Source organism: Neovison vison, chromosome 13, assembly GCF_020171115.1.
Source record: "Neovison vison isolate M4711 chromosome 13, ASM_NN_V1, whole genome shotgun sequence".
Taxonomy (NCBI): Eukaryota; Metazoa; Chordata; class Mammalia; order Carnivora; family Mustelidae; genus Neogale; species Neogale vison.
Window position 1 is genome coordinate 86,417,173 of NC_058103.1, and position 26,086 is coordinate 86,443,258.

A 26,086-nucleotide genomic window follows, 5' to 3' on the forward strand; every position below is an offset into this window, starting at 1 on the left:
CATTGGCAGAAGCCACAAAGAGACACCTGTTCTAGTGATTAGGGAACTCGGCAGGGCAAGACTCTACCTGGACAGCAGGAGCTAAAAATCTCGGAAGAGGGCTACTCTGCAAGGGAGAGAAAAGCCTGCAGTCACCAGCCACTCCTGCAGGGGTTGGGGGGGGGGGTTTGTTCAGCCTGATTCCAGGAACATGCACTTGTTATTTTGTTTCATTCTGGGCAGCTGATAGACCACACCTATAGAGCCCAGCAGTGGACTGTGAACCCCAGTCCATGGAGCAAAGGGTGCTGCTCTCTGATGTCACAGGAAGGCCCCAATGCAGGGCTCTCTAGGGTAGCCACAGCTAAAAAGGTATAATGTGGAGGTGGGGGCCGGTCACGGGAGTTAGATGAGGAGCAAAATCTAACACGCATACAGGCTAGTGGAGGGAGGAAGGATGAGGGCTTAGATTCATGGTTAGGCAGTGCAGTTTCCGAGAACACACTAGGGAGGACCAGACCAAGAAGAAAGTGACAAGAAATTAGTGACCCCCAGCTATCCCGGTGAGGATTCTGTGGGGAGCAGCACCACCTGCTGGCCAAAGGGAAAAATAGTTCTTGGTCTGCGAGGACAGTGGGCCATCAACAGGCCCAGCTGAAGCCTGGAGCCAGAGAGGATGGAGTGTCCGGACAAGGAAGTGAGAAAAATCACAACAATGACAAAACTGTCACATCTCCAGACAAAGGAGTGAGGGCCAAGGCTGGAAAGTGTTCAGGCTTCTAGCAGCCACCCTGTGGCACTGTAGCACCCCTGGAGAAAACCCACACACCCCTCAGGCCAGCATGGACACAAAGCCATCAACTCAAGAGCCCCCAGTGCAGTGCAGGCTGTTTAATGCGCCCCACCCCCATCATCATTTCCCCCCCCACCCCCAGGAGGCCCTCTGCCCCAGGGCACCCTCACCCAGAGCCCCAGAAGGTGTACACCGGCACCTCCTTCCCCACCCTCCGTGCCCAAGATGCGGAGGGGCTGCCTTTTCACTCTGGGACCAAGGGGCAGACACAGGAGAGGCTGTCCTCTGAGGAAGAAGGGTCACAGAGGGAAAAAGAAGAATGGTACTCTCACTCTAGAAGGTGAACAGGATGTCTGTGGGCCGTGGAGAAGAAAACAGGGCTGTTAGATGGAGGGCGGATGGCAACAGGGTCAGAATTCTGACTCCTCCAGGCTGAGGCCCTCTCTTGGGAGGCAGGCAGATGGCCCAGTTTAAGAGCAGCTCTCAAGAGGAGCACGGACAGCGGCAGAACGTGCTCACAGATGACACCTCGCAAGCGACAGCTCTAATTCCACTCTCCACAACACTGTCATGGCCCAGCGGTCTCCAGACGACTTAGCGTGTACCATGATGTGGTCTTCCCAAGAGGGGGCAGCTGTGCCCCAGACCACCTGCCCACCCAGCGGGGTGACACCCTCCTTCCTACAGCCAGCTGAGGTGCTCCTCCTCATAGCGCTGGGGGTCAATGAAGGGCCGGTCAATGGAGCGGATCATTAGCTCCCCACAGTACACACACTCGGCGGCCACCAGTTCATCGAGGTCAGCCTTGAGCTGTTCCCGACTAGGCCCCGCCGCAGCAGCCCCTGCCTCGGCTTCCTTGGTGCGGGTGGAGCCCTTGGCAGGGGCTGGAGCAGCTCCCAACTTCCGCTGCAACTCCTCGAGCCGGGCCTGCTTGTAGGCCGGCAGGCCAGGCCGCACGGCCTGCAGCAAGCAGTCAGCATGGAACATGTGGCCGCAGAGGAAAAGGTAAAAAGGGCGGTTGAGCAGGGGGAAGTCGCAGGTGGCACACTTGTCCTGGGGCTCCACTGTGCCGTAGCGGCCCCGCAGCTCCTGCAGGTCTCGCCGGATACGCTGGGCGCTGGCTGTGGCCTCTTCCATCTCCCGCTGCAGCTCCTGGATGTGGTGGTTGTAGGCCTTGAGAGAGCTGCAGATGGCCTCCTTGAAGTGGTCGATGGTGACAAAGTCCGGAAAGAAGGGCAGCACGTCCTCGATCTTGAGCAGGGGGCAGCTGGCCAGGCAGGCCATGGCCGTCTGCACGTCCTCCTCCTCCTGTACCACGTGCCGAGCGATCTTCAGCCACAGCTTCTTACGCAGCTCCTCGTCGTCCTCCGGCAAGTCGGCACACTGCTTGGCCAGGTCCACGTCCACCTGCAGGGAGATCGCGAGCAGTAGGGGTCGAGGGTAGAGACTGGGACAGACTAGGGGAGACAAAGATGCCCAGGGTGAACCTGGGCCCGGGGAGAAGCCCCAAGAGGAACCTGTCTCAGTGATGTGTCTGTCCCCAGCACTGCTTTGTAAAAGCTACTTTCGGTTGAGGGAGACACTGATGTTGGCAAATGGGGAGCATATTCGAAATACAGGTTTTTGGGCCCCGCCCTCAGACTTTGATTCAGTTAAGTCCTGGGTCGAGACCCAGGGATTCACATTTTAAAGATTTTATTTATTTATTTATTTGACAGACAGAGATCACAAGTAGGCAGAGAGGCAGGCAGAGAGAGAGGGGGAAGCAGGCTCCCTGCTGAGCAGACAGCCCGAGGCGGGGCTTGATCCCAGGACTCTGAGATCATGACCTGAGCTGAAGGCAGAGGCTTAACCCACTGAGCCACCCAGGTGCCCCGATTCACATTTTAAACAGCACTTCCTGTGATCCTCTGCAAGTGATAACTCGTGATTAAAAAACACACCTCAGGGACGCCTGGGTGGCTCAGTTGGTTAAGCAGCTGCCTTCGGCTCAGGTCATGATCCCAGTGTCCTGGGACTGAGTCCCACATCGGGCTCCTTGCTTGGCGGGGAACCTGCTTCTCCCTCTGCCTCTGCCTGCCACTCTGTCTGCCTGTGCTTGCTCTCGCTTCTCTCTCTATGACAAATAAATAAATAAAATCTTAAAAAAAAACAAAAAAACAAAAAAAAAACACCTCAGCCCTCTCCCTCTCCCCTCCAGCCACAGCGACTGTAACACAATCACTAGCAGATGTTTGGCGCTGTTCTGAGCCCTTTTCCTATATGCTACTCTCATCCACCTTAGGAGGGAAGTAACTAGAACATTATGCCATTTGCGGCCCAACGATCTGGGGCAAAGAGAGAGGGTCAGAAATCAGTCTGAGGTCACACAGCCCAGCAAGCGGCAGAACCAGATTCCAAACCCTGACCTCGGATCCTTGTTTCTAACCTCTGCACCACAGCTCCTCTCCACAGAAGCCAGCACCCTCTAGCCACAGGACACCCCCCAACTCCAAACCCTCAACATCTGACACCAGGGCTCTCCAGGACCCCACCGTGGATGGGGTAGAAACTCATCGGCTCACCTGTAGGGCCAGGTCCACAGCCTCCTCATACAGCTCCAGGACCTTGTAGACGTGAACGCAGGCACGGTGGTGGCCGTGCTCTGCACAGAGCCGCAGTGCGTACTTGAGGTCGTAATGCACGCGGTGTGGGCTGGCGCCTGCCTGCTCCAGGTACGCCAGCAGCGAGGCCGGCTGGCTGCGGGCATACAGCGACAGCAGGTAATTGTGAATCGCCTGCTCTGTCTCCCCGAGCACATTGACGCAGAACTCCATGTATCGGGTGGCCTGGCTCACCTGCTGGGCCTCGCCACCCTGGCTGTAGTTCACCAGCGCAGGGATGAGCTGCCGGGCATCCAACCGGCTGCCCATCTCAATCCAAGCGTCCACCAGCTGGCGAGGGATGTGACGGATGAGGATGGGCGAGAACTTGTAGAAGAGCTGGGGGTCACGGTGGCGAGCGAGCACAGCCAGGGCCTCCTCATAGGCCTCGTGCTGGCAGTGGTATGCCACCACGCGTTCGTAATCCTGCATGATCACAGCGAAGTACACCATGTGCTCCGTGTCCCCGTGGCTGGCCAGCAGCTCGTGGATGGAGGCCCGGCTGGCGAAGAGCCACTCCTTGTGGCGGGGGCTGCTGAGGAAGGACCGGAAGCGCTCTCGGGTCTCCCGGTAGAAGCTCAGGGCCTCAGGATCACCCTGCAGCGCCCCGAGTCGGCTCAGGTAAAGCTCCGTGAGCCAGGTGGTAAGCAGCGTGGCCTGGGTGCGCTCGGCTGGCTTCAGACCGGCCAGTTTTCGCTGCAGAAACTCAGCCAGGGCCTCCTCCTGACGGGCCTCCAGGAACTTCAGGGCAATCTCCTCAAAGTAGCTCTGGGTCAGGGCATAGCAGCGGGCACTCTCCAGGTAACGACGCTGGCGAAAGCAGAACTCGGCCTCGCGGGCCAGGACAGTGTCCAGGCAGTCAGGCCGCTCTCGACAGTACTCTTTGGCCAAGTCAAAGCGGTTCATGTCCAGGTAGGTGCGCCAGACGTCCCGGGCCTCCCGCTGCACGTGGTAGCGGAAGACGGCCCTTTCGGTGTAGGCCCACAGGTGGCCTGTGGAGGAGTCCTTCACCATGTGTCTCAGGGGCCCAAACTTCTCCAGGAAGTGATCCCGTAGCACCACCTGCCCGGTCAGCGTGCACACCGCCTCCACGCGGTCCGCCAGCAGCAGCAGGAAGTGGAACTGGGTCAGGACGATAGCCAGGGGCGGGCTGGCTCCCGGACCGACCCCCTCTGGGTACTCCCAGACTCGCTCCTCGCTCAGCAGGGAATCGGGGCGCCCGCAGTCCAGGGCTCCGTACAACACGCCATCCCCCATCATCCAGGCGAAGGCCCGCGGTGCGGAGCGCAACTTGGGGGTATAGAAGGCCAATTCACTGTAGCCCAGACTGCTGGGGAACTCACGGAATGGGGGTGGGTGGTCCGCGTACGCAGCAAAGAGCCCAGAGAAGCCCTGAACCTCGGCTCCCTCCGCTGCTCGCCCTATGAACTGGAAGAGGCGCTGCCGGGTGGTGGCAATGACAAAGCCACGCCCATCAGGGCCTCGCTCAGCCTCGAGGGCACACACAGGGGCTGGACCCCCTTCTTCGTTGAGTACGTACAACGGGCGGAAGTAGAGGTCTGGCGCAGGGCCGAAAAGCCCACCCTCGCTAGCTGAGAGCTCCGCTTCAAAGATCTGGCCTTGGGCGGTGCCGACCAGGATGGGACCCGTGCTGCTCTCGGTGCCCAGTGCCTTGTTCCAGCCCACACTCTCCACCAGCTGCCCCTTCCAGCGTGCCAGTGGTCGTACCTTCTGCCCATTACGATTCACATAGAGGACCTCAGTGCTGCTCAGAGCAATCAGCAGGTGAGAGCCTGGAAAGGGGGGAGAGCATGGCACCCTACAGAAGGCAGCCATTCCCACCGGCAGCCTCCTCCCTGCCCCCACCACTCTCTGATCCCACGCGCCGGGGCGGTGACTTGAGCACCCCTCAATGACCCGTCCAACCCCAGACAACCCCCCCGCCCCCACAACTCACCAGTGTGGTCCAGAAACATCTTGTGAACCTTGGCATCATCCTTGCGCCCCAGCTCCACGTGGTTGGGTTCATTGGCCTTGCCCAGGTCAATGCTGTCAAGATAAGAGTCACAGAATCACTCCAGAGAAGGCAGACCCTTTTTTGGAATCACAGACCTCTTTATAATCTGATGAAAGCCACAGGCTCTCTGCCCTGAAATCTGTGTACACACATAAAATTTGGCATATGATCCCAAGGGAACTCTGACATACATACAGGGCCTCCTTAAGAACCCTCTGCTCTGAGAATTCCCCCACCTCATTTTGAGAAGTCACTGAACAAAAAGTCTTTTCCTCTGCTCAGCAGCGGTGCAGTGCTTCTGGGAAGACTGGCAGGGGTATCCCAGACTGCTGGGGTAAAAATGGACAACAAACAGTAGCTAATGGTTACTGAGCACTTTCTGTATACCTAGCACCGTGCCACAAGCTTCACCTAGTAGAGCTCAATGAGTCTTCAGGATAACCTTGAGGAAAGCTCCTGTTTATATTTCCCTTATTAAATTCTTTTCAAATTATACTCTCATTCTAACCAAAGAATCAAATCAAAGATGTATATTAATGATTTTCTTCTCAAACCTGTCATTCTCCAGACAAAACTGATTTTAATGTCTTTCTCCCGGCTTACAACAGATTTCTTTTGTCACTGTTTTTATGTTTTGACAAAAATCTCTTCATGTCATGTATATGTGCGTATATGCATATTAAGAGCTTGCTTTTCTCACTTAATATTTCCTGAACGTTCCACCATGTCAACTGATACAGCTCTCACAGTTTCAAGAACTGCCTAATCTGTCTCTTTATGGCTCAACCATAATTTTATCATTTTCCTGTTGATGGGCATTCAGTGTGTATCCAGTTTTTCCTACCACAAATAATGCTTCCAGATTACTCTTCCAAAAGATGGTGGCAATTTATGCTCTCACCAGCAGGGTGTCAAAGTCCATTCCTGTGTCTTTTCACCAGTCCCATAGGGTGAAATGATGAAATTATTGTTTGGTGAAATGGTGAAAATTACTGTTTGTAATTTCTGTCAATCTGATAGGTTAAAGGCATGGTACCTTGTTGTTATTTTCCAAAGGTTGAAAATATATTTAGATGTTTACTAGAAATGTAGACTTCCTCTTCTGTAAACTATTGGCTTATACTCTTTGCCCTCCCCTTTCCTTTTTCTTACTAGTTTTTAAGGACTTTTTAAGGAATAGGATTAAAAAAATCTATAGCCTTACATGGAAAAACATCCTTTTCCCACCATTTTTGATCATGCCTGATTCAAATGCTTTTTTTAAAAGTTAATTATTATTTTATTTATTTATTTTGAGAGACAGAGAGTGTATGATTGGCGGGAGGGAAGGACAGAGGGAGAGGGAGAAAGACAGTCTTTTTTTTTTTTTTTTTTTTTTTTTTTGGAAAGAGAGAGAGAAAGAGAGCACAAGCGGGGGAGCAGCAGAGGGTGAGGGAGTGGCACACTGCCTGCTGAGCAGGGAGCCCAATGCAGGGCTCAATACCAGGACCCTGGGATCATGAGCTGAGCTGAAAGCAGATGCTCCACTGACTGAGCCACCGAAGCACCTTGGGAGTGAGAGAATCTTAAGCAGGCTCCATTCCCAGTCCAATGCACGACTTGATCTCACAACCCTGAGATCATGAACTGAGCTTAAATCAAGAAAGACACCTAACTGACTGAGTCACTCAAGCGCCCTGTATTATTTTTTTTAAAGTACACTCTACACCCAACATAGGGCTCGAACTCAGGACCCCAGAATCAAAAGTTCCATGTTCTTCCCACTGAGCCAACCAGGTGCCTCTCAAAAGTTTTTTTTTTTTTTTTTTTGGTCATAACAGCAATTACTGTGTAGTCAAATATATCTGTCTTCTTCCTAGCGGATTTTCTAGCTTGAGTAAGAAGATCTCCCTTTGGCCAAGAACAAAGACATTTATTATGTATTCTTTTATTTTTTTTATCTTAATTAACTTATTTTTTTAAAGAGGGAGGGGGGAGAGGCAAGGGAGGGAAAGAGAATCTGAAGTAGGCTCCGTGCCCAGCACAGAGCCTGACATGGGGCTCAATTTTACAACCCCAACATCATGACCTGAGCCAAAATCAAGAGTCAGACACTACTCACTAAGCCACCCAGGCACCCTCATTAAATATTCTTTTGATATCGTTTATTTTTGTATTTTTAAAGATTTTATTTATTTATTTATTTATTTATTGGGTGGTGAGTGGCGGGGGAAGGAGCAGAGAGGGAGAAGCAGGCTTCCCGCTGAGCAGGGAGCCTGACACGGGGCCCAATCCTAGGACTCTGAGATCATGACCTGAGCCAAAGGCAGACGCTTAACCAATTGAGCCACCCAGGTGCCCTAATATTCAATTTACTTTTAATATTTATATGCTTATTCCACTTCGAATTTTTTTTTGTGATCTAGAGGCTTAGGTCTGTTTTATCTCTGATAATTATTCTGGATAAACAACTCTGCTGATACTTTTGTTATACATTATTTCCACTTATGTTTGTATGTATGTATGTATTTCCAATTTTATTGATATACTATTTCCATTTACAGTGGATTTATTTTAGGACTCTAGACAGTTCCCCTGATCAATATGACCAGTGTGTGGGTTGTACTATCTCTAACAGGTGAAGGGACACATTCAGAGACTGGGTGACTTGCTCAATATTCCCTAGCTGGTAAGTGGGAGAGCTGGGATCTGATCCAGGTCTACCTGATATTTACTACTACACTGCATTAATTCTCTTTGGGAATGGATATTCTTGGAAAATTCCAAATCTACTGTTTCACCTGTCCAGAGTGAAAGAAAGGCCCTAGTCACTAATTAGGCCCCAGATACCACTAATTCAGTCCCTACTCCTAAGCCTTTTGGGCCCTCACTCACCGGAGTAGTGTATCCTTGCCCAGGCTCATGCAGAGCTGATTGCAGGAGACAACAAGACTGGTAATTCGCTCAGAAGGGGTAAAGTCAATGCGCTGCTTCGTGAAAATGGGCACTTCCTTCTCTAGCTGGGCATTCACATACCCTACAGGGAAGGAGGGAATTAAACGTTAGGTATGGAAAATGTGGAGGAGGAAGGACAAGGAGAGGCAACCAAAAATGTTTCCTCTTCACCTTCCCAACATATCCCTACCCCAAGCGTTTGGTTAAAAGCTTAATATCAATGTATCAGATAGTTTGCTAATCACCTCTACATTAGGGTCCTGGGCTCCTTTCACACCTCTGACAGCCATAAAGAATGGATTCTTTGAACCCATGGATTGCTGCTGCACTGTCATGTACCCGCTCCCAATAGTAATGTGGGGCAAGCGTTGGATATTCTCCCTTAGCAGTCCTGGGCCCAGCAATCCCAGCTCAACTAAAGTATTCTAGATCACCCCCTCCCCTCCTCCCTGCCCATGCAGTAATGCTCTCACTGAGTTTCCAGAAAAATGTAGGAAGAGCGAGCCCTGGGGAACGTGCCAATCAAACTGAAGCTTCTTTCTCTCTCACCTTTGCTCTCGTGTCTTTACCATTGCACAAAATATCCCAGCACTTCAGAACCCTCCGCCAATCCTGTTCACTTTCTAAAAAATTTCCCCTCAACACCAGGCTGCACCCAGATCTAGTAAAGGACTAAAATAACTGCATTTTCCCCTGTCCAGTAAAGTTCCCTCTAGGACCAGTCTTCCTTCCTCTACAATACTCTCCTACAACCATTTTCTTGGACCACTCTCTTCTTCCCGCCTCCAGAAGGGGCCTGGTAGGAAAAGCATAGGCTCTGGCTGAAGCCTTGGAGCTTATTCTCAGTTCTCTCAACTGTGGCCCTGTAGACAAGCCACTTCCTTATCTGGGTCCCAGTTTCCTCTTAGGACCCTAGTGGCAGGGCCTAGATCACGAGGCTGCTCTTTCAAACTTCGACCATCCTCCAGCTGGGGGCCAAGAGAGTCTGCGGAGATTCAGAGGCCTAGATCTGGACTGCACCTCTAGGCGGTGAACCGGACCTCCTGGAGCTACTTCCCCGATCCCTCCCAGCAGGTGCCAGGTGAGCGGCGCCCTCCCCTCCCTTACCGGAGTGGGGGATGCCCACGCTGGGGCAGCCAGGCTGCAAGACGGCCGAGCGGGACAGGGAATCCTCGTATTCATCCAGGATGGACGCCATGGTGCCCGGCCTCTGGGATCTCCCTCCCGGGCCCAGGGATTACAACAGGGTTCCCCCCAGGGATCCCCGTCGCCCTGGATTGGAAACTGCGTCTCCCCAGCCTCGACAAGAATCTGTTGACAGATTTTGGCAATCCGCCGCTCACTCCTCCTCTTTAGAATCCAGAGGATTTTCTCGCTCTCGCCTTATAAAGTGAGAAGACTGGGGAGCCCCCCCCTTGAATCTGGCGCAGTCCTGCACTCCGCTCCCGCACCCCAAAAGATCACTGGCTCCCCTTAGCCGATTCGAGAAGACCCAACCACGCCCCGGCAGCTCAGCTGACTCCCGCCCCCGGGACGCGCGCCTATAACGTAACTTCCGGGTTCTTGGAGTCCCGCGTTTACTCGCTCAGGATCGTACCCTGGCCGGCCACTCGGGGGCGCGGCAAGGGCTACGGAGGAGGGGGCGGGGCGGAGGCGGGACGAGGGCGGGGGGCGGGCCAGGGCCGGGGCCGGGCGGTTCCTGAGGGAGGGAGCCGGAAGTTCTGCGGGAGTTCTCGGCTGGAGGCGGAGCGCTGGACTAGGCAGAGGTGCGGTCCCGGTGGATGCTCCGCGGCTTCCTCCGAATACAGGCCCTTCCTTCCAGGGTGCAGTTCCGAGCTCTGAAGCCAGGGGGCAATCCTGGCTCTTTTAGGCCGTTCCCCACCCGGCCGCGGAGTTCAGCCCCAGCCTCGAAGCCAGTTCCCGACTCCTTTTGTGCCCAGGCTTCCCTCTCAGACCGCTCAGCCTCCGTGTCCGGTTCCCGCTCCAACCTCTCCAAACAGGCCGCTGCCCTAGGTCCTCAGGAGAACCTCCCGTTCCTCGGTCTAGTCGCAGTCTTGATCCTATCTTGACAAGGCCAAGACAACCAGTTCTGGCCTCTCTTCTCCCACCATTTAGGAACCCACCAGCTTTCAGGAAGTGACAGAGCTGGTCACCTGGCCAACGGAAGCCAAGAGCTACCTAACCGGCCTCGAACCGGCTGCGTAATGCCTCCTCGGTGTGAGGAGAGACAGAATGGGCGGCAGAAAAGACCCAGCACAGCTAAGGGCTGCAGGACTGCTTCGATTCACTCGTTCAAAATAGCGTCCTTACTCTTTGCCTGCCTAGCCTTGGGCTGGGTGCTGGAGTTACAGAGATAAGTACAATATCATCCTTGAAGGTCATAAACCAGCAGGGACAATGGACCAGTAAACAGATCATTAATGCTAGAAAAGCGATGGTTGGATTTGTTCAGAACCTCACTCATTCCAAAGTGAGCATACACTCTGCCAGGCACGATTCCAGGCTCTGGGGGCGGCTCGACAGAGAACAAAACGGAGGAAAGTCTCAGCCCTCGTGAGGCTAACCCAGGGACATGGTCTTAGCGCTGTGGGAGCACAGAGGGGCAAATACCTGCAGAGCCTGGCAGGAACGAAGGACAAGTGACCTACCTTGAAGACTGGTGGAGAGTCCAAAGCTCACAAAGTGCCACTCCGTTTTGGTTTCCCTCTTGCACCCACCTAGGCCACCCAGACAGAGCCTGTTCCCTTCGGGGACCTGCAGACTCTACCTTGTTGAAATAGGGCTATGGGCCAGGGTCACTGCCATCCTGATTTTAACATGTAGCCTGGGAGTAATGACTAAAAGCGCCCCCTTTACTTTCAGACGCGTCCGGGTTTGTGCCACATATTGTGTGGTCCCGCTACTCTTGCTGAACTACCCTGCCAGGCACAGAGGACTGAACCCTCACCAGCCTACACCAAGGGCTTTCTGGACTGGCCCTGGCCTGGGATGGGGACACAAGTTAGGCTGAACACAGTAACTTTCTGTGGCTCCCGGGTCCCACTTCTCCCGTCCAGAACCTGCAGAAGCAAAGCCTCTCTCCCAACCAAGGGTGCGGCTTGGCAGGCTAGATCCCAGAAGGGAAGTTGCCAGGGGTGAGCCGCAGACAAGAGGTTTCCGCCCTGGGAAAAGTGATCCCAGTTTGGGAGCTGCCCGGCTCAGAGCAGGAGGCTCCACCCCAGAACCCCTGCTGGGTGCATCAGGGAAATACAAATAGGCCCAGGCTAAGGTCAGATAATAATAAAAGGTACATTTACTGAGTACCAACAATGTGCCAAGCACCACACCAAGTTCATAATAGTCATTGTTATTTCGTTTTACCCTTACCCTAATGCTCTGAAACAGATACTGCTCTTTTCCCTATGCTAGGAAATCGGAAACTGACATTCCGAAGGGAGAAGGAGTTTGTCCACAGGGTCCCATGGCCAGGAAATGGGGAAACCAGGAGGCAGCATTCAAAATACAAGCAGATGCCAAGAGTTAAACACCACACCCCATTTCTCAATGCAAGACGAAGAGAAGAGGGTACAGCTGATTCCACAGGTCTGGACCATGCAGAGAAATGCCCCCCCCCCATGTGGGGGGCCAGACAGCATAGGAGGGGTGTCTCAGGGACACAGAGTCCTTCCAGCTACCTCCTCCCTGTCCCCAAACCCTAAGTCCTGGGCTTCACTGCTCTCTGGGATGTAGAGGGTGGGGCCTACCTGGGCCTTGCTTACCACTGACTCCATACACACTCCCTGCTGAGCTGATCACTGCAGGATTCCTTGGCATACTCATTCTCCCATCTGTATGTTGGACTTGGGAGTAGGAACAAGACCAGCATTCTCATCCCTGCCCAATCACTCTCTAGTTGGACACTGTGCACACGTGATGCTGTTAACTTCGGTTTCCTCATCTACAGAAATACTGTAGATACAGTAATACTTACATAGTAGGTTTTCATAGAAAAGTAAATGAGGTGATCTAGGTGAACTTTCATTGCTATAGCATAATGTCCAACACAGAGCATAAGCTCAGGAAACCCAAAATGTGGCTTTAATCTGACTGTCACTCCCAAGTCCACCTCCCCCATGCAGCCTCCCTAGACCACAACTTCCCCATCAGAGCTGCAACGGCTTTTCTTATCCCAGCCATTTGCTGACCCTTAATTAAGAAGCATGGACATTTTTCATTGATAGAACAGAGGCTGATTGTGGAGAACATCCCAGACAAACCTGAGCGAGCACAGGAATACTGAAGTGTCTCAGGGAACTCAAAGCTGGGGATACAGATCTACCAGCTCCTACCTCTCACAGTCAGTGTGGTTGTTGCCACAAGATAGGCAAGGGCTGACTGCTGGGCCGGGGAGAAAGAGGAATAGTGTATGAAAGGAGGTGAACTTGACCTAAGACGTGAAGTGCATGCATGATTTCCAAGGCCAAGAAAAAAAAAAAGAGGGGACGCCTGGGTGGCTCAGTTGGTTAGGCAGCTGCCTTCGGCTCAGGTCATGATCCCAGCGTCCTGGAATCAAGTCCCATATCGGGCTCCTTTCTCCGCAGGGAGCCTGCTTCTCCCTCTGACTCTGCCTGCCACTCTGTCTGCCTGTGCTTGCTCTCACTCGCTCTCTCTCTCTCTGACAAATAAATTAAAATCTTTAAAAAAAAAAAAAAGAAAAGAAAAAAAAGAGAAGGCATTAGGCAAGCATCAAGAAAACCAAGAGAATAGGCCTGCAAGCAGTGCCAGTTGAGGGGCTGGGGAGCTGGAACATCAGGCAGGAGGGCAGTGTAGGAAATGGGACCAGTTGTGGCCAGATTATGAAATCAATTCAATGGGCCATCAGAAGGCTTTGGCCGGGGATGAGATCATCTGATGTGGGTTCTAGAAAAAATGGGTGGTGGCTTGGGTGGAGTCCACATCAGAGAGTAGGAGACTTGAGACAGAAGCAGAGAAGTGGTAAAGGGCCCAGCCTGGAGAATAGAGTGGGAAAGCTCTAGGGAGACATTTCCAAGGAAGAGCCCACTGGACTTAGTGACAGGTTAGATGTGGGGATGAAGGAAGGGTTCAGGACGACTCCTGGGGAGATGTGGCAGATGGGGCAGTGTCACCACTGTCCAGGAGAAGGAAGAGCTGGATGGGGGTGGGGCAGAGGTCATATCACACTCTAGACAGTGGCTCCTGAGGCTCCTGCCGGGCATTTACTCTTGAGAGATCCAGCATCATGGGGCAGTCATAACTTTCTAATAAAAGTTTATTAAACAATTGCATGAATGACCTTTCTCATGCTTCAGTTTCTGCATTTGTAAAATGAGAAAAGTATACCTGTAGCTTTGTGAATATTAGAGGATATTATGCAAATCACTCAGCACAATGCCTATACCTAGAAGATGCTCAGTACAGGTTAAATAGAGGTGCCTGGGTGGCTCAGTTGGTTAAGCTTCTGCCTTCAGTACAGGTCATGATCCTGGGGTCCTGGGATCGAGTCCTGTGTTGGGCTCCCTGCCCAGCAGAGAGCCTGCTTCTCCCTCTCCCTGCTCTCATGCTATCTGTCTCTCTCTCTCTCTCTCTTTCTCTCTCTCAAATAAATAAAATCTTTAAAAAAAAATCAGTTAACTATTAGCAGTAATTGTCAACTGAATGAAGATCCAGACCAAAAGGAGTGATTTAATTGACTTAAGTAATTTGTTGTTTTCTTTTTATTTCTTTATTTAGTGATCTCTACACCCAACATGGGGCTTGAACTCACAACCCTGAGATCAAGTGTCACATACTCTCCTAACTGAGCCAGCCAGGGACTCCAAATTAGATGGTTTTTGGTTTTTTTTTAATATGCATTCTTTCTAAGAAGTTTTAGATTTATGGAAGAAGATAGTGGAGGGTTTCCATGTACCTCATATCCAGTTTCTCTTACTATGAACATCTTATATTCATATGGCACATTTGTTAAAATTAGTAAATCAATATTGATACCTTATTGTTAACTAAAGTCCATGCTTTACTCAGATTTCCTCAGGTTTTACCCACGTCCTCTGGCTGCTCCAGGATTCCATCCAGGATATCACCATATATTTAGCTGTCATGTCTCCTTGGACTCCTCTTGACTCTGGCAGTTTTTCAGACTTTCCTTGTTTTTGATGACCTTGACAATTTTGAGGAGTACTGAGCAAATATTTTGCAGGATGCTCTCTATTGGAATTTGTCTGGTATCTCTTTTTCATAATTAGATTGGGGTTATGGTTTGGGGGAGGTGAAGTACCATTATCATCACATCATATCAAGGCTATGTACCATCAACATGACTCATCACTGTTGATGTTGACCTTGGTAGCGCTTGTCAGATTCTCCACTGTAAGGTTTCTCTTCCTCCCAACCTTTTTTTTTCTTTAAAGATTCTGTTTATTTATTTGAGAGAGTGAGCCAATGAGAGAGAGCCTGGGGGCGGGGTGGGGGTGGGGGTGGCTGGCGGCAAAGGGAGAGGGAGAAGCAGATTCCCCACTGAGCAGGGAGCCCCATGCCCCCAAGCAGAGCTGGATCACAATCACGTGACTCCAGGGAGCATGACCTGAGCCCAAAGCAGCCGCTTAACTAACTGAGCCACCCAGGCGTCCCCTCCTCCCCACCTTTCAATACTATCTTCTTTTGGAAGGAAGCCTCTACACACAGCCCACGTTAAGAATGGGGATTTACCCTTCTTTGAGGGTGATGTCTAAATCATTTGGAATTCTTCTGCATGGGAGATTTAGGAATTTGTGGGGTTTCTTTGTTGTTTTTGTTTTTTGAAGAACTTGTTTATTTATTCAACAGAGACAGAGAGGGAACAAAAGCAGGGGGAGCGGGAGAGAGAGAGAAGCAGGCTTCCTGCTGAGCTGGGAGCCTGATGCAGGGCTTGATTCTAGGACCCTGGGATCATGACCTGAGCCAAAGGCAGACGCTTAAGGACTGAGCCACCCAGGCGCCCTAGGAATTCGTTTTTAAATTTCATTTTTATTTTAATCATTGTAACATATGTATAAATTTTAAAACAGGGCCATAAGACTTATTAAGGAAACCCATCAGTCCTTTTCCTCACCTCCAGTTAAACTCCTTCTGACCAGTCTGTATTCATCTCTCAGTGCTCCACTTATCCTGATCTAGGGATGTTCCCAGAATGTACCACACCTCTGCAGATATTTGAGTATTTGGTCTTAGGGGTCTGATCCCTCTGGAAAGATTTTGCTGATATTCCTCCCCTTGCCAGGATCAGGACCCTCCTAGGGGCTCCTCCAGCTCCTGGACTGATCACCATGTTATGATCAGCCTGCAGTACAATTATCTGGTAGTCTCTCTCTCTCTCTCTCTCTCTCAACCTCTTTCTACTTTTTTTTCTCTCTCCCTCTTTCTACTTTTTCACCCCTTCACCTCCCTTCCCCGTCCCTTCCTCCTCCCTACCCTCACTCTCTCTGTCTCCTTCCTCCTGTCCCTCTCCTCCCCCCCTTCCCCTCTTTCTCCCAGAGGTGACTCTGTATAAGCCCCCTGAGGGCAGGGACAGGTATAGGGGCACACCCTCTCCTAGGACAGGGCCTGGAACATTGTTAAACTATACTGAAGGGGAAAAAAAGCCCTATGTAATGAAGAACACCTCTTCTCAACCCTTTACAAGAAATTATAAATCTCTTCTTTTCCTATTTGGTATCCTTTCTGATGTTTCCAAACCTATCTGAATGGCCCCAGTTTTCAGAAAGCCTCCTCCCCTCCTTGTTACTGTCATCCCTTATTTCACTGAGTGCATGTCAAAATCTCACCCAAGGCATGCATGGATCCTGCCTACCTTCTTTCTTTCTTCCTGCCGCCTTCTAGGATTATTGCTCCAGTGGACCCAGAGAAGACACTGGAGGTGAGGGAATAGAGATACTTTTTTCACTTGTCTATGTGGGAAACGAAAGCATCCTTCAAAGCATGCCTGGGTGGCTCAGTCGGTGCTGCCTTTGGTAGAAGTCATAATCCTAGGGTCCTGGGATCAAGTCCCACATCAGGCTCCTTGCTCAGTGGGGAGCCTGCTTCTCCCTCTGCCTGCGGCATTCCCTGCTTGTTCTCTCTCTCTCTCAATTAAATAAAATCTTAAAAAAAAAAAAACTTATGAAAGACTCTCCCTCTGCCCTTCCTCCCAAAAATAAACAAATAAATCTTTAAAAATGAAAAGAAAGCATCCTCAGGTCATTGGTTCTCAAACTGGAGTTCGCATGTCCTTAGGGGGATGAGAAGCTTTCCCCAAGAGGACCAGGGCACCAAGAAAATCAGTCTTCAGCTTCCCCCATCTATTTCCTGAAAGTGACAAGCAGAAGGTACCTGGGAGGAAGAGGCAGGATCTCTTCTACCTCCCCTGCTCCTACTTTCCAAAGAAAAACACACCACTCACCTACTGGGATGGTAAAACCAAGTCCTCTCCACACTATGGTGGTTCCTTCAGGGCATAAAAATATGCAGGGAGCCCAGCAAAGAGACCTCTGGAATTATTGTTGGTATTCCTACAAAGAACAGGTAGCAAATCTTTTGTGCATCAAATGATTTCTGTTTTTTTAAAGATTTTATTTATTTATTTATTTGAGTGAGAGAGAGTGAGCAAATGAGAGAGAGAGAGAGAGCAGGAAGAGGTTGAGGGAGAAGAAGATCCTGGGTGAGCAGAGAGCCCGATATGGGCCTCGATCCCAGGACCCTGGGTTCATGACCTGAGCTAAAGACAGGCACTTAATGACTGAGCCAGCCAGGCGCCCCAAAATGGTGCAGCCATTTCCTCTATGAACCAGGCACTTCCTCTATGAACCAGCAGTTCCAGGCCTGGGTATTTACCCAAGAGAAAAAAAAAAAAAAAAAAAACATCTGTCTGGGCAAAGATTTACACAAAGATTTACACAAAATCTTACACAAAAGATTTATAGCAGCTTTATTCATAATAGCCCCAAACTGAACATAGCTCAGTGTCTACTGACAAAAGAATAAACAAATAGTGGTATATCTGTACAATAGAATACTATTCAGCAATAAAAAAGAACAAATTACCCTGACACGCAATGAATCTTGAAAACAGGTTGAGCAAAGGAAGCCAGACGTAAAAGAGTACGCAGAGTATGCTTCTACTTATTTGAAATTCTATTTCTTTTCTTGACAGAGAGAGGCACAATGAGAGAGAGAACACAAGCAGGGGGAGTGGGAGAGGGAGAAACAGGCTTCCCACCACCAAGCAGGGATATATATTTGAAATTCTAAAACAGGCAAAACTTAAGCTTTAGCAACAGAAAAGCTGATCAGTGTTTCCCCGGGACCTATTCTAGGGGGTGGAGGATTGACTAGAAAGGAATAAGAAGGAACTTTTAAGGGGAGCTGGAGATGTTTCATATCTTGATTGTGCCGGTGGTGATGATGCTAGAGGAGGACACATTGGTCAAAACTCATGGAACCATATACTTAAAAAGGGTGCATCTTTAAAAAAAACATTTTATTTATTTGAGAGAGAGAGAGTAACCAAGAGAGCACAAACTGCAGGGAGAGGCAGAGGGAGAGGGAGAGGGAGAAAGGGAGCCCGATATGGGGCTCAATCCCAGGACCCTGGGATCATGACCTGAGCAGGAGGCAGATGCTCAACTGACTGAGTCACCCAGGCGCCTCACAATGTGTCTTCTCCGTAATATCTAAATGAAGTTGATCACAATACAAAATTTTAAAAAGATCTCTGCCCAAATGTTAGAGTGTAATCAGTACTTATATGGCAAAAGATAACAAAACAATAGATAACTTGTTTTGTAGCCCATAATCCTTAAGGGGAGGCCTGAGAAGAGGGTGGTGTTGGAGCACAGACCTGGGCTCCACAGTTCTGGCTCTCTCTTAGCGTTGAGGCCTTGGGCAAGGCACTTACCCTCTAAGGAGACTCCGTTTCCTCCTTTGTAAAATAAAGGTAATAACAATGCCAGGATAGTAGGATGGTGACTTCAATAAAAGCTCAGTTCTTGGGGCGCCTGGGTGGCTCAGTGGGTTAAAGCCTCTGCCTTCGGCTCACTTCATGATCCCCAAGTCCCCGGATCAAGCCCCACTTCGGACTCTCTACTCAGCAGGGACCCTGCTTCCCCTTCTCTCTCTGCCTGCCTCTCTGCCTACTTGTGATCGCTGTCTGTCAAATGAATAAATAAAATCTTAAAAAAAAAAAAAAAAAAGCTCAGTTCTTTCGTGTTCCCTCTCTGGGTCACAGGAGACAAAATTCTGAACCTTACCTTCCCTGACAAATCTGTATTGTTCATTCTCAGGCAGGCCCATGACTTCATCCAAAAAAATTGCCCTGACCCAGAGAGAAGATAATTATAATAGAGCCCCCTTGCAGCTCTCTCTATGGGCACTATTTTAAGCATTCTCCATAATTCATTTAATTCCCACAACATTCTCTGAGATAGGTACTATTCTAACCCCATTTTATAGGCAAGGAGACTGAGAAGACAACAGCTAGTAAATAACAAAATCTGGCTACTAATCCAGGTGCTAGGGACCAAAGCCTAGGCTCTTGACCACCAAGCAAATTTGTCTCTTATCAATGAAATTGTATTTGAGATAAAAGAGGGAAAAGGCATTCGATTTGGAAATAATAGTTTTATATGAATTTAAATGTGAACAAAACCCAATATCTTTTCTATTGGTACTTTCACAAAATAGAAAATGCGGATTTCACATTGGTCTGGAAAATCCTGCTCTGTTTCTAGTCCAGTTGCTGTGGCCTTTCTGAAGAGCACACGGGACCAGCTAACAGGAGTGAAAAAGAGATCTGACCAGCCCTCCTATTTTATTTATTTTTATTTTTTTAGAGAGAGGGAGTGCATGTGAGCAGGGGGAAAAGCAGAGGGGGTGAGCGAGAATCTCAAGCAGGCTCCATGCTCAGTGGGGAGCCTGATGTGGGGCTTGATCTTAAGATCTTGAGATCATGACCCTGAGATCATGATCTGAGCTGAAACAGAGATTGAGATGCTTAGCTGACTGAGCCACCCAGGTGCCCCCCAGCCCTCCCAATTTTAACATTGAAATTTTGGCGTCTCAAGACTGCCCTTAGTCCTGGTCACTCTAAGCCTGCTGTTCTCCTGTGAAATAACTCCGAAGGACAAGAGCAGCTCTGTTGTGACCTGATCGGGCTCCCGCTTCCCTTGCCAGCTCGTTGCTTATCTGTCTCTTCCTCAGCCAAGCTAAGCTAGCTTTAGTTCCAAATGGACCCCATTCTTTTTCCCCTGGGCTTGATTCCTGCTGTTTCTTTCAGGCTGTTCCCAAGCATTTTTTTCTCTCCATTTATTAGAGGTGGGGGACACCGGGTGGTTCAGTCCTTAAGCATCTGCCTTCCACTTGGATCATGGTCCCAGAGTCCTGGGATTGAGCCCAACATTGGGCTCCCTGCTCATCAGGGAGCCTGCTTCTCCCTCTCCCACACCCTCTGCTTGTGTTCTCTCTCACACAGTTTCTCTCTCTGTCAAATAAATTTTAAAAATCTTTTAAAAAAAGAGAAAGAGAGGGACACCTGGGTGGCTCAGTCGGTTAAGCCTCTGCCTTCAGCTCTGGTCATGATCCCAGGGTCCTGGAATGGAGTCCTGCCTGCATCGGGCTCCTTGCTGGCCAGGGAGCCTGCTTGTCTCCTCTCCTCTGCCTGCCACTCTGCCGGCTTGTGCACGCTCTCGCTCTCTCTCTCTCTCTCTCTGACAAATAAATAAATAAATAAAATTTAAAAAAAAAAGAAAGAAAGAGAGAGAGAGAACACAAGTTGAGGGGGGTGGGAACGGGCAGAGGGAGAAGCCAACTCCCCACTGAGCAAGGAGCCCTAGGGCTCTTTCTCCCAGGACCCAGATATCATGACCTGTGCCAAAGGCAGAGGCTTAACCGACTGAACCACCCAGATGCCCTGTTTCCAAGCCCTTTTTGCTTGGTTTATACTCCTTCCAAATCCAAACAGACTGATGTAGTTCGACAGGCACACACCAGTATGACCACACCAGTTGTTAAAGTACCCACTTCCCTGAGTGTGCCCAACCCTGTCACTCCTGCCCAGGATCCAGCCACTAAGGGGTTAATGTTGGGCATAACCCAGTCTTCTAAAAAGCTGCTACAGCACGGGGACTATCTCTTTCTGAGGCTATACCAGTTGCTAAAGAATTTAGATAGCCCTATTTACAAGTGTGTAAAATGCTAGTTTATATAAACAATGCCGAGAAGAGAGTTTGGAGCCATAGCATTATTCATTGAATGTTTGTTTACTGAGCTCTCTTTTTGCAAAGCTGCTGCTGTTCATCATTATCCTCATCAGCATCAAAGGATAATATGTGCTCTAGGTTACTCACAGCAAAGTGAATGGACCTCAGTGGTATCAGGCCTCAGCTCCTGTTCCAGAAGAAGCTTTGGGCAGTGGAGTCAGTCTTTGGGGCGAAGCAACTAAGGATTTGGCTGGACCTGAGACCCAGCCATTTGGGCAGGTGCTGCAGCCTCAGGGAAGGGTCATGGGCTGCCAACCAGTATTTTTTTTTTTTTTAGGATTTTATTTATTTGTCAGAGAGAGAAAGAGCATGCATGCACAAGTAGGGTGAGTGGCAGGCAGAGGGAGAAGCAAGCTTCCCATTGAGCAGGGAGCCCAATGGGGGACACTGTCCCAGGAGCCTGGGATCATGACCTGAGCTGAAGGCAGGTGCTTAACCAACTGGGCCAACCAGGTGCCACTGATTCTACATTTTAATATACACTCTTCATATAGGATTCTCTTTTATTCTAACTGTACACTTTTTAAAAATACTTGGGCTTAAACTGTCTTTATAATTCTGTACCATTTAATATTATTTTTTCACATTTCCTCATTGAAAATTCTCGTAAGGATTGTTTGCGGGGCTGGAGTTGTACTCTAACTGAAGGATGTGGGATGTCAGGTAGAGACTCAGACACTATCCAATGGCTAAACAGGAATTCGTTATAGGCTTTGAATGAGAGAGTGACAGAATAAGTGTTTTGACTTAGGAAGCTTGGGTGCACCAGAAATGTACAAAGCAAAGATGGAGGCAAGTAGGAGGTGATGACTGTGGCAAAGGACGAGAAAAGGAAGAGGAGAGTCTCGTATTTCAAAGAAAAGCAGATGCTCAATTGATAGCCACCCAGAGGTTCCGGGAGTCCTTTATAGATGAATTTTTTCAGGTTTCAACTCCCGCAGGCCTTTAGAAAATATTGGCCAGGGCTTGAGTGTGAGGTCTGGGCAGGAAAAAGGGACTGGGGGCGTGTTGGGCAGTAGCAGTTGGGATTAGCTAGATTAGAGGAGGTAGCGAGAAAGAGGTAAAAGCAGAGGCTAAAGCGGAATTAGAGGGAAGATGCAGGGCAGGGCAGAAGACTGAGCCATGGGAGCCGGAGGACATGGACAGCTCAGATGGGGTTGGGCTGAAGGGTCAGCTAGCAGGATCCTGTTGGGGGAGCTGGGGAGGGGACACCATGAGGCCAGCTCAGCCCAGACAGCTGAGTTTGCCACCAACTCCCTCCCAGGACATAAGCACACCAAGTAGAGAGGGATCGGGTGGCCAGGTGATGGACACTGGGGAGGGTCTGTGCTATGGTGAGCGCTGTGAATTGTGTAAGACTGATCAATCCCAGACCTGTACCCCTGAAACAAATAATACATTAGATATTAATAAAAAACAAATTAAAAAAAAACCCTGTTGGAGTGCCTGGGTGGCTCAGTGGGTTCAAGTCTCTGCCTTCAGCTCAGGTCATGATCCCAGGGTCTTGGGATCAAGCCCTGCATCGGGCTCTCTGCTCAGCAGGGAGCCTGCTTCCTCCTCTCTCTCTCTGCCTGCCTCTCTGCCTACTTGTGATCTCTGTCAGGCAAATAAATAAATAAATAAATAATCTTAAAAAAAAAACCCACAAAACCTATTAACTGTGCAGTCTATTGTATGGCAGTAGTAGCAGTAGTATGGTAAATAAGGGGGGTTTTTTCCCAGTTTTACTGAGGTATGACTGTCAAATGAAGTGCTAAATGTGCAGTTCTTTCTTGGGGCCCCTCCTGAGCAGTGGGCCTGACTTGGGAGGCTTGGAGCAGAGTGTTCCCCCGGAACTGGAGAAAGACTGCTCCGGGCGTGTTTCTCTTACAAAGAGTCGGCACATTGACCTTGCTAAGTCCAAGCTACCCCACTACCAGCTTTTTGTTGTTGTTAACACCGTTTCAGCTGTAGGAAAAGCACGATGGTGGGGTAGGGATAGATCGGTTTGTTTGTTTGTTTATTTGAGATCGGTTTAGTTTACTCTCATTGAGATTTTACCTAGGAATCCTAAAGTAGGCAGTAATTTTATTTTATTTTATTTTTTAAGATTTTATTTATTTATTTGACAGAGAGTCACACGTGAGAGAGGGAACACTAGCAGGGGGAGAGGGAGAGGGAGAAGCAGGCTTCCCTGCCAAGCAGGGAGCCCAATGCGGGGCTCGATCCCAGGGCTGTGGGATCATGACCTGAGCCAAGCCAGACACCTAATGACTGAGCCACCCAGGTGCCTCAATAAACAGTAATTTTAAATAAGATAAGGGAACAAGAGAAATGCTCAAGAACTTGGCCATACCTGTGGGTGAACCTGTGAAGTGTCCAGCACTTAATAGCCTCTTTAATATTGGGCAAGTCCCCCTCTACTCACCCTCTCCCCCAGCCGTCTTGCTTTGCTTCCCATAAGACAGGGAAATTAAAGCACTAATTTCTAAGCCCCATACACCTGTGTCAGACATTTTGGAAACTAAAGGTTATTACTGCCATGATTCAACGTCAGGACCATGTTTTGGTTTTTTGAGTGTTTTCTTTTCTTTCTTTCTTTCTTTTTAAATAAACTGTTTACATTTACAGGAAAAGTTGAGAAGATAATTTCCATATACCTCCAACCCAGGTTCCCCTCTGATGAACATCTTACATTATGTGGTTATATTTGTCATGATTAACGAACCAGCATGGATACATTATTGTTAACTAAATTCAAATTGTGTTCGGAATTCCTCAGTTTTCCCCTAAGATCCTCCTTCAGCTCCAGAATCGGTCCACACACCATATTACTTACATTCAGTAGCCATTCTCCTCAGGCTCCCCTCAACTCTCAGCAGTTTTTCAGACTTTCCTTGTTTCTTATGACCTTGACAGTTTGGAGGAGTACTGGGCAGGCAATTCATAAAATGTCTAACAGATGAAACTTTTCTTTCTTTTTTTTTTAAGATTTTTTTTCTTTTTATTTACTTGACAGAGAGAGAGAGCGCACAAGTAGGCAGAGTGGCGGGGAGAGGGAGAGGGAGAAGCAGGCTCTTTGCTGAGCATGGAACCTGTTTCGGGACTCAATCCCAGGACCCTGGGATCATGACCTGAGCAGAAGGTAGACGCTTAACCAAATAAACCACCCAGGTGCCCCTCAGATGGAACTTTTCTGATGTTGTTCTCATGATTAGACCTAGGTTCTAGTAGGGAAGACAACAGAGGAAAAATGCCATTCTCATTACATCATATCAAGCGTACATAACTATCAACTTGACTTATCAATGCTGATCTTCATCTTGATCACCGGGTTGAGGGAGAGATCATCAGGATTCTCCACTGTGAAGTTATTCGTTCCCCCTCCACTTTTTTCATAGCGTCCTCCTTGGAAGAAAGTCACTACGCACAGCCCCACTCTTAAGCAGTTGGGGGTTATGTTCCTCTTCCTGGTTCTGCACATATTATTTGGAATTCTCCATGGGAGATTTGTCTATGATGGCCTATTGATTTAGGTACTCAATCGTTTATTTATATCAGAATAGCCTTGTGGATATTTATGTTATTCTTTGGGTCATAATCCAATATGTCTTAATTTTGTTGCTCAACTTGTTCCAGATTTGGCCTTTGGAAACTCTTTCAGTTAGTTGGCTTGGTGTCTGTTTGATGTGCCTCCATCTTCCCTTTCTTTCGTTTAGGGCGTCCTTACTCTCTGTACCACAGAATGTTCCTGGCTCAACTTGTATATTTCCTGCCCCAGCCCTTGAATCAAACATTTCTCTAGAGAGAATGTTAAGGTCAAGTTTAAATCTTAGCAAATGTCTGACTGGAAGTTAGGACAGATGATCTGTCCGGGTTGTGGGGGGTGGGCAGGAGTAAGACTCAACCCACCATTAGGAGGGGACTTTCCCAGCTGTAGCTGCTACAATGGCAAGTCCTTAGCTGAGAAACAGGTGACTCACCAGCTCCCAGGGTTGTCTCCACCCTCCCCTTCTTGCTGGCAAGACTGTCCTTAAATCAGCTCAGACAGAGGGACCTAGGTCAGAAAGTGTCCCCACCCATGGGGCCTGTCACAGGCCCAGTCAGGGCTTTCACGCCAGCAGACACCTCCCCCCATTTGTGTATTATTTTTATATACCCTTCATTCCTGCAGAAATGATTAAACAAGATTACCCTCAAATTTATAGCTACAATTAAACTATTATTAAAACTTGGGCAAAAGGACAAGAGTTCTGTGAAGAAGAGCCCCCACGTGTGTGTAGTAATTTTGTCCCCGACACCTGGTTCACTGAATCACAGATTGCTAGCACTAGAAACGTTTTCAAAAGTAAACAGGCTTCACCTGTCATTTATTTTATTTTAATTTTTTTTCACCTGTCATTTTATAATGCTAAGCTGGATCAAGGAATTTGAGAAGTCACAAAGCTAATGAGTGGAAGAACTAGGAATACTAGGATGCGTCTCCTGGTTTACCTGTCTTTCCAAATCCCCATTCTTGCCTCCTTTTCCTGGAGAGCAAAAAGAACAGCTTTTGGACCTCCTGGGGGATACAGTGGTAAAACAACACTTTGGGGCCTCTTTCATCTGCTAGATGAATAAATATAGGTGGATATGTCTGAGAAATCTTTGGGCCTATAATCAGGGATTATTAGGATCTCCAGATATTTGGATGTAGGGAATGTAGGAGGGAGACATCGGGATATAGAAGTGGATATTGGATAGGATCCTACCATTTCCCATAGTCAAGATTTTAATGGTTAAATCAGCAACTTTCTAGGTGTTGTCCTCAATTCTTGACAAGGAAGGAAGGAAGAAAAAATAAAAATCAGGGATCCTGACACTTTTTCAACGAGATTTCGAGATTTGGATTTGTGGATTTTTATACTACCAATAGTTTAAGAAATAAGATTATCTCTTTGCGGACACCTGGGTGGCTCAGTGGGTTAAGCTGCTGCCTTCGGCTCGGGTCATGATCTCAGGGTCCTGGGATCGAGTCCCACATCGGGCTCTCTGCTCAGCGGGGAGCCTGCTTGCTCCTCTCTCTCTCTGCCTGCCTCTCTGCCTACTTGTAATCTCTCTCTGTCAAATAAATAAATAAAAAATCTTACAAAAAAAAAAGATTATCCCTTTGCTTTTCTTTTTTGGGGGGATTATCTCTTTTCTTTAATGTTCATTGCCTCCTCCCCTCCCAACATTCTCCCAGCAACAACTCAAGAATGAGGTGTTTTTAATTATCTTTGTACAGGCTGAGATGAAAGACTATCTTGGAATTCAGAGAAAGGATTCTGGGCCTGATGTTACTTGGTTCGGCTGCAAAATAGAAATGAAATTAGCTCTCTTGGGTGACCTTCCTAGAGCTACCTGGCATATATGGTCTCAGTCTGTAAACCCCTTCTGTAAAGGACAGTGGGTGGCCCAGAATAGCGTCAACAAAGAGGTAAATTACTATGTGTTT

The 26,086-nt window shown here is 49.0% G+C and overlaps 1 protein-coding gene across 1 annotated transcript; it reads right to left on the reverse strand.

Moving 5' to 3' along the window:
* Nucleotides 1–855: 855 nt before the first annotated feature.
* Nucleotides 856–9,893, reverse strand: VPS18 (VPS18 core subunit of CORVET and HOPS complexes). The gene is made up of 5 exons (XM_044230514.1): nt 9,473–9,893; nt 8,306–8,447; nt 5,372–5,463; nt 3,337–5,207; nt 856–2,179 (listed from the first exon to the last, which is right to left on the reverse strand). Exons 1-5 carry the CDS (start codon nt 9,561–9,563, stop codon nt 1,454–1,456), a joined length of 2,922 nt encoding a protein of 973 aa, XP_044086449.1. The 5' UTR covers nt 9,564–9,893; the 3' UTR covers nt 856–1,453.
* Between the last annotated feature and the right edge of the window lie 16,193 nt (nt 9,894–26,086).